This window comes from Narcine bancroftii, chromosome 10, assembly GCF_036971445.1.
Source record: "Narcine bancroftii isolate sNarBan1 chromosome 10, sNarBan1.hap1, whole genome shotgun sequence".
Taxonomy (NCBI): domain Eukaryota; kingdom Metazoa; phylum Chordata; class Chondrichthyes; order Torpediniformes; family Narcinidae; genus Narcine; species Narcine bancroftii.
The window spans coordinates 50626669-50639482 of record NC_091478.1 but is presented as its reverse complement, the minus strand read 5'-3'; the positions used below and the strand labels follow the sequence as shown (position 1 = coordinate 50639482).

Sequence of the window (12814 nt, the reverse complement as noted above, 5' to 3'; positions counted from 1 at the left end):
AGAGGTTAAATCCAGCCGACGGTAACAACAAAAGGTTCTGTACCCCTTCTCTCCCTTCCAGCCTTACTGTCACTTGGGGAATTATCGATACCGTCCTGGGAGCCCCTTCTATCCCAGAAATTTTCAAATTGCTTTTTACAGGCTCAGTCCCAGTTGGCACAGTTATTACACTACTTCGTTCCGCTCCCGTGTCCACCACCTCTTCTCCCTGGGGACCAATTTTCAGTTTTACCAGGGGTTCCCTCTTATACTTGGTCCCCAACACCCAGAACCCCTGACCCCCCTAATCTTCTTCCATGAGTTCGAGGGTCCGCACTTCCCTCCTATATCGGGGGCATTCCCTCTTGAAGTGTCCTTCCTCGTTACAGTAATAGTACTTAGCGGGTCTCTTGGGTTTCCACTCTCTTGGATTTCTTGGGTTGCTTAGAGGGGGGTTTTGTCTCCTTTCCTCTCTGGACCCGGCATTTCGGATAGTCTGTACCATAATCTTCACTGCCCTCTTTTGACCTTCCTCTTCCCTCCGCACATATACCCTTTGTGCCTTTTTTAACAGGTCGCTCAAGGGTTTTTCATTCCAGTCCTCCTCCTTTTCTAGTTTCTTCCCAATGTCCTGCCACGATTTGGACACAAATTCGATTCGAATAAGCTGTTCACCCATTGGTGTACTAGGGTCCACACCTGCATACTGTTGGACATTCTTTCTCACCCTCTCCAAGAAATCAGTAGGGGACTCATCTTTCCCCTGGTGGTTCCCAAATGCCTTGGCAAAATTGTGACCCTTTGGCACAGCCTCCCGTATCCCTTTAATCGTCCACTCTCTGTAGTGTCTCATATTTGTCAATCCCTCGGGTGTTTGTTTGTCCCACCTGGGTTCATTCAGGGGATATTTTTGTTCATGGGGTCTGGGGTCCCCAGGTTGTTTACGTTCCCACATAAGGAGGGCAGCCTGTCGAATCATCTGCCTCTCCTGGGGTGAGAATAATGTTCCCATTATTGCGTGCGTCTCTTCCCAGGTATATGTGTTTGGTCCCAGGAACTGGTCGAACTGTTCGGCCAGTCCCATGGGATCTTCCAACAGATTTTTCATTTCTTTCTTAAATCCCCGCACCTCAATACTGGTTAGGGGAACGTTTACGTATCCCGTTCCCCCTCCCGGTCCTCCCATAGGAACTTCCCTCAGGGGATTTAGGCTTATTGGAGCCTTCGATGGTCCTGGACCAGTCTGGGATCTGGTCCAGGGTCGGTCCACCGGTGGAAGTCTAGGGTCCGACTCCCTTAGTTCAATGACTTCACTTAATTCATCCCTCCGTTTCCGGCCCCTTCCGGGACAATCAGATTCATCACCTTCCCCCTCCAGCAGCAAGTTTCCCTCGGGCGCCGTGGGCGCCTGGGGAACATAAGGAGGGGGGAGGTTGTCCAAAGGTTCCCACTTCTTTTCTCCCGCTACCCCCAATTTAAAACAATTTGTTAAGGATCCTGGCCAGGGAACCCAACAAAATGCATACGCTGACTCTTCTTGATTCACCTTTGGTCTCGAGTTTACATATATATGAATGATCGTGGTGTGTGCGTGACTAACAGTAATCAGGATGATTCTGCAAAAACTAACCAATTAAAGCAGTGTAGTGGAGATGGCGAAGGACAAGCAAATTGTCAGAAACACAAATTCTCACAAATGAGTCTCTTTAAGATCGGTGACACGACAAGCTTTATTCACAAGTCTGCAGAGTTGGACTCAACCGGCTTCTCGCCAAGTCAAGCCCCGATACATACAGTACATTGTTTTTTATACAATTTGCTTGTCCTTCGGCATCTCCACTACACTGCTTTAATTGGTTAGTTTTTGCAGAATCATCCTGATTACTGTTAGTCACGCACACCACGATCATTCATGACCTCTGCTCACACCAAATCCTGTTTTTCACTCTTTATCAATCTTTGGCTCCTGCATGTCTCTCTGTAGTTAAATCTGTTGCAAGTCTGTTGTAACATTTTCCATCTAAACTCTAGTGGTTATCCCCCTTTTATGACTAATCATCACATTTTAACTTAAACCCTTTTTAACCCAAATTCTCTATCTATAAAACTGTCCATGATTAGGTCTCAAAGGTTTAGAAGAGATTGCAAATCAACATATTTTTTCACTCAGGTGCTTCAAACAGGAATGAACAATGAAGGGTCGGTCGAGACAAATTATCTTGCAATATTGAATTATCTCGCCGTGGACTTGTTGAGCAAGTTTGCTTTGTAGATCCACGTGTGCTATGAGATCGAACAGGGAGCGTCAGTGTCGGAATTTGGAAGAACCAAGAGGGCAAAGCAAAAGTTATTATTTGAAGAACAAAAAGACCTATACGAATGTTTTATCTTTTCTATGGCGACCGCAGGAGGGGTCTGCCAACCACAGACAAATAGAACTGTTCAAACACAAGGCCGGTAGCGATATGACAGGAAAACATTGAAATGTCTGTGTGGAGAGGTCGGCTGGCTCTGGTGCTGGTGCCGGGCCGAATGGCCCCTTGCATATATTTTATTTATGATCGATTGCTAGCTTTCTGGTTGATGCACATCGAGTTTCCACATTGTCCTTCCACGAGTAGATGAATGAATCCATCGCGGTTTTTTTTTCCAACATCCACCCTGCGATTTAATTTTGCCTTAGGTTCTCTTCGGAACATTGCAGTGCGTCATCTTTCTCGGTGTATCTTTAATTAAGTAACAAATGTCCAATGTCATTAAATCACTGAATAAATCAAGTCACATTCATTTGAACTGATGTCATCTCTCCTCGAGCGTTTGCACAGAGGTAGAATGAAGGTGATTAATGATTCTGTCGAATTTTCTCACATGGGATTAAGATCAGGAATCAAGATTGCATGATGCATATAATTACCCTTCCATCCATGCATCCAGGCAATTGAACCGTAACCGCTCCAAAGATGCACGAGCCTCCAAGTGGTCCAGTGTACGCAATCTATTACCCGATCCTCGCTGCGCTGGGCATCCCAGGTAGCCTGACCGTTCGTGGAAATGTGATTTCATATGTGATCGCGGTGCGAACCTTTCCAATCTGAATGAGTGATTTATTCCAAATACTCGTATAAATGATGAGGAAAGTGATTTCCAAGGAAATTTGGAATATGTAGATTCGCGAAATCGCAACAACTTACTTTGACCGTAATGCACTACATCTTTGAATATGTGGGCAGTTGCTTCTTCTGTATTGCTACTTATTCCGGGGCTCTAATCCCGCGCTGTCTATAAGAAGTTTGTACGTTCTCCCCGTGTCTGAGAGTGTTTTCCGCGGAGGCTCCGGTCTCGCCCCACCCTTCAGTATGGGAGTGTGGGTTAATTGAGTGTACATCGGGCGGCGTGGACTGGTGAGCCGAATGGCCTGTTACCGTGCTGTATATCTACACTTCAATTTAACGTATCCTGCTGTGGAAAATTAAAATCAGGTGTTAACGCTAGTTCCGAAGTTGACGGAAGGTAAATAGTGCAGAGGAAGTTTCCCTGTGGTAACGAATCCAGAAGTAAGCGTAATGGTTTAAAATGCAAACATTTTGATGATGAGGCTGAAGATTTTCTCTCCGGATGTGAAGGATCTTTGGAATCCGTCTGAGTTTGAAGCCTTCAAAGGACCTGGGTCTGAAGAAAAGTCGAACGATGAGGTTCAGAGGGTCAGTTAAACTGGGGCCAAGGATCAGGTCGGGGCCTCTTGAAGACTGGAGTTTATTTGCGCCATCTCCGCATCCTTTCTTTATATGTTCTTATGTTGTAATTTACTATTGGCTCATTGGAAATACTGAATAGTTTTTGGTCAGTTAAAAGAATGCAGATAAAATTTATCGACCAGGTGAAATTTTTATCTAAAAGGATTAGCACTGTTACTTCAGAAAGTAGTCAGAGAAAGACAGAACTTACCATTGTTACAGTCCAGAGGACCCCAAAACCCAGCAGCAATAGAGATGCACCCTGACAAAGGGTTACTTAAACAAAAGTTGCTTTTAATGATCTTTCAAAATGAAAATAGAACCAAACTTTAACATCTCCACTGGCTCACTTAACCTACTTAACCCCCTTCTAATGCTAAGTGCACATGTGTGTAAGTTCAGCAACGTTCTTGGGTTCACAGTCCAATCTCACTGGTTGCAGGCAATTCTTGTACTGTGCACAGGTTAACATTAATAAAGTTCACCAGGCTTTGGTGCTTAATAGGTAAATGGTTACCACTCAGAAAGGTTCTTGTCGATTTTCAGAGAGAGATTTGTTGTTTGCTGGACACCCACAACTGATTCCTTTTTAATCAGCCACTCAGTGTCTTGCTGATGAAAGTTGCCCCCTTCAGAGTTCTCCAGATGATAACCTCTTTCTTTCAGGTCACCACAGAGTTCCTTTCTGTTTCTTCTATTCCAAGGGAAACACCGGACTGCCAGTCCTCTCCTTTGACCAGGCCGTCATCCCAAGTTTGCCAGCTTGTCCCTGAACTGATGTCTGTCTCTCCTCTCTATCTCTCACTCGCTCCAACTCTGAGAGTAAACCTGTTTTTTTCTGCTCTCTACCTGCAAAGATCACATGACCTTCCAGACAGTAAATGCTCTTTTCAGACAAAGCTGCTACTGCCTGTCGTTACATTTTTGCTCTTGCAAAAATTCTGTTTTAAAGTGTTTGTATGTGACCTGCTCTAACAAACCTTTTCCAATTTATCTCCCAAACACCTCTATATACTCTGTCACACCATTAAGCCTTTGAGGATATGTGATTGCTTAGCTGCCAATCTTAAATGACCATGTATATTAGGGACACCATAAGTGTTCCAATTGTTTCGATGTGCTGTATTTTGAAATGTCATTGCCCTGCGCAATGCAAACAGTGACATATTGTATGAAAGTGTTTGCATTGTGTGGGGGCCTCGGGACACATTTAAAAACCTGACCTCCTTGTTTTCGTTGTCATTTTTTCGGGTTACATTGGGGATGATGTCATGATGGTGAGTCAAACCATCAATGCAATTGTAAATATCTTCCCCAAATGCTGATGCACAATGACACTGGAAATTTTCAATAACATCTTTATAATCCTATTTTTTCCCAACAGTTAACATCACAGCAATTGTGATCTTGTCTCAGGGAAAGTGCGGTCTCTCCACTTGCATCACCCATTACCTGGTGGCCATGGCGGCGGCAGATCTGACGGTGGTCATCACTGGTGTTATTCTCCATCGGATCATTGGTATTTACTTCCCCGGTAGTTACCTGTCTCTGACCTTGGTTTGCCGGATCAAGACCCCGATAGTATATGCATCGAGAGACGCTTCTGTCTGGCTAACTGTCGCATTCACTTTTGATCGTTTTGTAGCCATTTGTTGTCAAAATCTGAAAAACAAATACTGCACAAAACGAAAAGCTGCATCCATTGTGGGCGTGGTGATAGCCCTGAGCTTTGTTAAAAATACCCCTTGGTATTTTTTTTATGAACCACTTTACACGAGTCAAAATTTGCCTTGGTATTGCCGAGGAAAGGCAAGTTTTCACAATTCGCCGCTCTGGCAAGCGTTTACCGATCTCGACTGCACCATTTCACCACTTTTGCCATTTTTTATAATGTTGCTACTAAATGTCCTGACCGTGAGACACATCATGGTGACCAGCCGAGTCCGCAAGGTGTTGCGTGCCAAGGCATGCACTGAAAATGCTCCAGACCTCGAGATGGAGAACCGAAGGAAATCCATCATCTTGCTCTTTAGTATATCTGGGAATTTCATACTATTATGGTTAACGTACACCATTAATTACACATATTATCGAATTTCTAGGACTTATTATTACTCAGGATACAATGATCCGTTGTTTATCCTTCAAGAGAGTGGTTACATGCTTCTGCTTCTAAGCTGCTGTACGAATACATTTATTTATGCGGTGACCCAGAGTAAATTCAGAGAAGAGTTGAAGATGATGCTAATATTTCCCATCTATCAAATTTTGAAATGTGTTTGCAAGACATCTGGATAATGACTGGGGATGAATATCTGAAATTGATAGAGTTAAGGAGAGAAAAAAATATTTCAAACTTTCCGGACGAACACTTTCTTCACACAGAAATTGTGTGTGTGCGTGTGTGCGTGTGCGCGGGTGCGCGGGTAAGTGGGTGCGTGAGTATGTAGGTGTGTGTGTATTTATGTTTGTGTGTGTGCAAGTGAGTGTGTGTATGTGTGTGAGTGTGTATGTGTGTGGGTGAGTGTGTGGGAGTATGGGTGTGTGAGTATGTATGTGGGTGTGTGTTTATGTGAGTGAGTGGGTGTGTGTGAGTGTGTGCATGTGTATATGTGTGTGGGTGAGTGGATGTATGAGTGTGTGTGTGTGTGTGTGTGTGTGTGTGTGTGTGTATGACTGTAGTGATATGATTATATGTACTGGCTGGCCCGCCATCCAGGTGTTCTCCTACCTTGCCCCTTCCCTTAGTCCTGCCCATGTGACCCAGGGCTATGAAGGTCAAGTCCCCTCTACTTCCTGCTCATTCCTAGCCTTGAACCCGGCCAGCAGTCTCTAGTACAATAAAGCCTATCGTTCCCCTCAGTCTTTGTCTCTGTCATTATTGGGACACCAATAATGGAGCAACTACACTTTTTAAATCTTCTAATTCTGATAGTATCTATGAATGAGCCCCACATCTTTTTAAATTGAACTTTCTATCTTTAATGTTGGATTTAATTTACTCTAAGCTTAAACAAGACATAAAGTTATAACTGGGCATGAATAGGTGGAGAGTTATTTTTCCATTTCATTAAAATTGCTCATCTAAAAATTTCTCTTGGGTTGAAGTGAAATGTATATTTACTTCTCGAAAAAAAACCCCAAAAAATAATGAGAGGGCGTGGTTATAATTTGAGCTTTAGAATCTTTGACAAAGTATGAAAAATCTCTCCAAACTTTTTCTAAATTAGGACATTCCCAAAAAATATGAATCAATGAGGCTTCAAATATTTTACACTCATCTCATGGAGGATCAACATCCAGGTAAAAACAAGATAATATGAATTTAGATATATGTATCCTATGCACCATCTTAAATTGTAACAAATGATGCCGTGCACATAATGAAGGTTCATTAATCAAGTTAAGAATGAAAAACCAATCTTGGTCTGAAAATTATATGTTTAAATAGCATTCCCAATCAATCGTAATCCCAGTCATTGAGGCTGGCTGCTCTTAAATATAATGCATTATTGATATTAATCCATGCTGGGAGAATAGCAAATGAAAAGCATATCAACAATATTTTTCTGCTATTCATAGAAAATCAGAGACCTTAGACTGATGAAATGTCTAACTTGTAAATATCTTAAAAATGTATATTAGGAAGTTTAAATGTGCCTTTCAGTTGTTTAAAAGAAGCAAAATTATTTTGAATAAAAAGATCTCTATAACTTTTGATACCTAATTTAAACCATTCCTTAAAAACTGCATCTAACAAAGTTTGAAAAAGATGGTTATCTATAATAGGATTGACAAGAGAGAATATATTATGGCCAAAATATTTCCTAAATTATGTCCATATTCTCAACCTATTTCTCATTATCGGATTATGTGCCTATTGTAGAAGAGAAAAGGGGTAAAGAGGAAACTAAAATAGCCAACATAAATTAACTTTTAGAGAAATTCAATTCCATTTCTACCCAAGAGGATCATTAGTTTATCAAAATGTAATAAAATTAGATTATGTAGGTTCCTTGCCTAATAGTAAAATCTAAGGTTTGGAAATGATAGTCTTTTGAAGATGAGGTTTATTTATATGAGGTTGTTTTCCTTGACATATGTAAACAAATAAATCAATCCACTAAATGACAAAAAGATTTCTTAATGAAGATTGGTAAAGCTTGAAAAAGATATATAAATTTGGGTAAAAAATTCATTTTCATCGAATTGATGTCCAATCATTTTAATGGATAAAGGTGACCTTAGCAATAATAATTCTTTAATCTGACTAAATAATACCAAAAACTTGATATCATGATTTCTTGTAATTGTATTTCACAAATATCTATATTTGTCTTTCACTATTTTAAAAGGATATTTAAATATCTTGAAAAAGTTCCTTTTAGTGGTAATTTATGCAAATTTAATTCATAACCAACACCCTGGTAATGCGAGTAAGCAAAGATATATCTGGCATATAAACCTCAGGGTTTGAGGTAAAGAGTAAAATATCATCTGCAGATAAGGATAATTTAGGTTCAACTCCATTCCTAGTTATACATGTAAAATCTTTGCTCTCATGAACAACAGCAGCTAAGGATTCCAGTACTGTCAAAAAGTCAACCTTGCCGAATTCCCCTATAAAGCCTAAAAAGTTTTGTTTGTTGTAAATTAGAGCAAGTTAAACCCATAGGAAATGAATATAATAATAAAATCTATCCAAAATTAAACTTTCCTAAGGTGGCAAACAAAATACCCATTCCACACTATCAAATGCTTTCTCAGCATCTAATCAATTTTATTCAGGTTTGGGGGTGAGATGGAGTTCATACTCCTGCACAGAATAGTGTTGAATTCAGCATTAATTGATGGACCTGTTACAATAGGGATCCAATCAAGTTTACCAATGGGAGAAGATTTGAGGTTTTTAGGAAATGACCTTGCTGAGAATAAGGTTGTCCATGTGGTGTAGTGGACAGCTAAGCAAGACATTGATGGGACAAAGACAGATTCTGATATATATTTGTGAGTGTGTATATATATAATATATGTGTATGTATATAGATATATGTGTGTGTGTATGCTCCATCCTCAACATCCATTGGAGCGCTTTCATCCCTAACGTCGAAGTACTCGAGATGGCAGAGGTCGACAGCATCGAGTCCACGCTGCTGAAGATCCAGCTGCGCTGGATGGGTCACGTCTCCAGAATGGAGGACCATCGCCTTCCCAAGATCCTGTTATATGGCGAGCTCTCCACTGGCCACCGTGACAGAGGTGCACCAAAGAAAAGGTACAAGGACTGCCTAAAGAAATCTCTTGGTGCCTGCCACATTGACCACCGCCAGTGGGCTGATAACGCCTCAAACCGTGCATCTTGGCACCTCACAGTTTGGCGGGCAGCAACCTCCTTTGAAGAAGACCGCAGAGCCCACCTCACTGACAAAAGGCAAAGGAGGAAAAACCCAACACCCAACCCCAACCAACCAATTTTCCCCTGCAACCGCTGCAACCGTGTCTGCCTGTCCCGCATCGGACTTGTCAGCCACAAACGATCCTGCAGCTGACGTGGACTTTTTACCCCCTCCATAAATCTTCATCCGTGAAGCCAAGCCAAAGAAGAAAAAAAAGAATATATATATATATATATGTTCAGCCTGCGCAGTGACACCAGTTATGGCTAAAAAACATGCACTACAGAAGGTCCTGTGCAGACTGATTTCACAGGGACCAGAATCTGAGATAGTACAAAACAGGACTCAGGTTGTACTGACCTGCCAAAGCCTTTAGCTCCTTCTTTATTGGATCAGAGTTCTAGTGTTAAATCCAAGTGTAAAGATTTGTTGTTATCCCAAAAAAGAGTTTATTGCTGGACAGAACAAAGATCCTGATCTTACTAAAGTGAGAGGTGAGGCTCTCTCTGATTATGAAGTTAAGAAAGTGCCAGTTGACTATTATTCAAGGAAGGCATGTTGATGAGATCACCTGATATCCGTGCCAGTGAAGAAAGGCCAGTTGTTAAACACGTTGTAGTTCCTAAAGCCTATAGGGATGAAATTTTAACCTTGACACATTGCACGCCCTCGGGTGGTCAGCTTAGTGTAAGAAAAACTATGTACAAGATTATAAAACAATTCTATTTGCATAGTTTAAGAAAAGATGTGTGGCATTTTGCTGGACATTTCACATTTGTCAGGTTGTTAATAAACCCAATAACATTCCCCCAGTTCCTGCTCTTGATGAACCCTTTTCCAAAGTTACTGTGCATTGTTTTGGCCCATTTCCCAAGACAAAAGCTGATCATCAGTACAGGTTAACTGTCTGTGAACAACCTCCAGATTTCCAGAAACATTACTACCTAGAAATATTAAAGCTGAAGCAGTGCCAAAAGCTCTGACAAAATTTGTCACTTTAGATGATTTGCCTAAATAAATTCATTCAGACTAGGGAAGTCATTTCATGTCAGAGCTGTTTCAGCAAATAGTTTATAAATTGGGAGCTAGCCAAATCACATCAGCTGCATCTCATCCAGAATATCAAGGGACCTTGGAGAGGCTCCATTTGACCCTCAAAACATGATGAGGACCTATTACTTTGAGAATGAGAAAGACTGGGATGAGGGTGTCCATTTGTTTTTGTTGGAGTGAGAGACTCTGTTCAAGAATCATTAGGCTTTTGCCCTTGTGAGCTGATTTTTGGACACAAAGTTATAGAACCTTTAGTGTTGTTGAAAGAACAATGGGTTAATGAGGATGTGCAATTGAATTTGTTAGATTGTGTTTTAAAGTTTAAAGATCATTTGCAGAAAGTCTGTAAATTAGTTCAAGAGAATTTGAAAATGGTTCAGTGCAAAATAAAGGACTGGTAGATCAAGAGATTGAAGGTATGTTAAAGAATGATATTTATTAGACGTTTTACCTCAGATTGTTCACCTGAGTCCTGGTGCCTAAATCAAATGGGACAGTTATATTTTGCACTGAGTAGAAGGAAGTTAATGCAGTAACAAAGACAGATGCTTATCCAGTCCCTAGGGTGGATGATTGTGTGGGCAAGGTTGGAAAGGCTAAGTTTCTTATGAAAATGGCCTTATTAAAAGGTTACTGTTATGTTTCCTTAACAGACAGATGTAGGGAAATTTCTGCATTTACAACCTCATCATGGTTGTATGAATACAATGTTTTATCATTTGGAATGAAAAATACTCCAGGGGCTTTCCAAAGAATTCTTAATTCTTTGATTCTACATTTAGAGCATCTGGATGCTTTAATTGATCATTTGGTTATGGGGAATTTAACCTGGGAAAACAGTTTCCAAGTTATAGAAATTATTTAACAAACTTTCAAAAGCATACCTTATTGTTAATTTAGCAAAAAGTGAATTTGGCTATGCAACTGTGACTCATCTTTGTTGTTGGTCAAGGCAAATTGGCGCCCATTCAGGCCAATGTTCAGTCAATTTCTGAGTTTCCCATTTGGATGGGTAAGAAAACTGTTAGAAGATTTTTGGGATTGGTAGGGTATTATCGAAAATTCTGTAAAACAATTGCTGATATCGCCCTCCCTTTGACTAACCTTCTGAAGGAGAGTGAACATTTTATTGGACAGAACTTTTTCAGTAAGCATTTGACAAACTGAAAGCCATTTTTTAAATTTTATGTCACCAGTCTGTGCTTAAGTCACCTAACTTTGAGAAGCCATTTTTTTTGAGCAGTAGATGCTATTGATGAAGCCATGGGAGCAGTATTATTAAAAAAGAATGGTGGTGATGATATTGACCATCCAGTGCCTTATTTATCCAAGAAATTCAATGGATACCAAAAGAATTATTCAACCATAGAGAAAGAATTATTGTCAATGTTTTCATCTGCACACCTCAGGTCGAATTTGTTGCATGTACTGACCATAATCCCTTAGTGTTATTGAGTACAATCAAAAACATAAATGAAGGACTGTTAAACTGGAGTCGAATTCTGCAGGAATATGATTTAGTGATAGAGGAAAAGATCATGTAATTGCTAATTGTCTTTCAAGATGTTAAGTTTGGAATGTTTTGCAGTAAAATGAAAATTATTATTTATAATTTTTGTATTTGTTGGTATTATGTCATATAAGAATAGTGAATGTATTATTTCAAAACATTGTAAATTGCAGTTAAAATTTTGCTCTTACAGATCAAAAATATTTTGTGGGGAAGTTATTACGAGCTCCTATTTAATTTAGTGTGAGTATCATGAAGGACGAGTTCAGTCTGCAAACATTCATGGCTTTGGAGAGACTGGATGGCAGCAGCTAGTACAGTCTGTACCCCAATTAACTATTTTGGAGAGGAGAAAGGACGTTGGGTGTTTTTTTCCCCCAGGGACACAGGTGGTGAAAGAGTCCTGTGTGTGGAACACTGAAGGAATGGCACTTTTTGACCAGTGGCCATCTCATCAAGCACAGAGCTGGAATGACTCTGTGTGATATGGAACAATTCGACTGACTCTCACTCTTAGGGAAATTATTGAATCTCCACTGTGACCAAAGGAAAGGTCACTTTGATTGACCCATATCTGGGTTTTGGAAGGAGGATAATTGCTACATCAGATCATGACCAAAGTAATGGTAACTTTGGCTGACCTGTACCCAGGTTTCGGAAGCATCATAGAAGTCAGGCATTTTGTTTCCCCTGCCCAATGAAAAGGGGAGTTGTGACCACCTTATGTACAAAAGGATATTTCTCTGTAAGAAACTCAACAAGGATTCGTGAGTTTTCACCAGTCTGCTCACTCAGTCTCTCCCATCTCTTTCATGATTACTTCTGTGCATCAGTTTAAAAGTCTGTGTTTTCACAATGAATTTCTAAGACTTAAATATAGAATGACTTTACAGAATTGTGCCTTAGTTGTAATGGTTTGGGACACACACACATATACAGTTGTTTTGATTTGACCAATGTATTATATTATTAGTATTTATTAATAAATATAGTGTTTTAAAAGAAAAATATAACACTGCCTTGGTGAATTTCCATTGCTGCTGATCTGCAACATAACACACGAGTTAGTGTGTCAAAATATGCTGTTTCTTTCAGTGTTCCACATACAGGAATTTATCACAACCTGGGTCCATGATAAAAAA

General features: G+C 40.3%; 1 protein-coding gene across 1 annotated transcript; it reads left to right on the top strand.

Annotated features, from left to right (window-relative positions):
- The first annotated feature begins 5174 nt into the window (after window positions 1-5174).
- LOC138743818 (probable G-protein coupled receptor 139) lies at window positions 5175-6011 on the top strand. Its single transcript, XM_069899420.1, has one exon. The coding sequence runs from the start codon at window positions 5175-5177 to the stop codon at window positions 6009-6011; it is 837 nt and encodes a 278-aa protein (XP_069755521.1).
- The last annotated feature ends 6803 nt before the right edge of the window (window positions 6012-12814 follow it).

What these genes read in the sequence shown, in the direction of transcription:
- LOC138743818 (XM_069899420.1), top strand. Translation starts at nt 5,175, where the DNA reads ATGGCGGCGGCAGATCTGACGGTGGTCATCACTGGTGTTATTCTCCAT.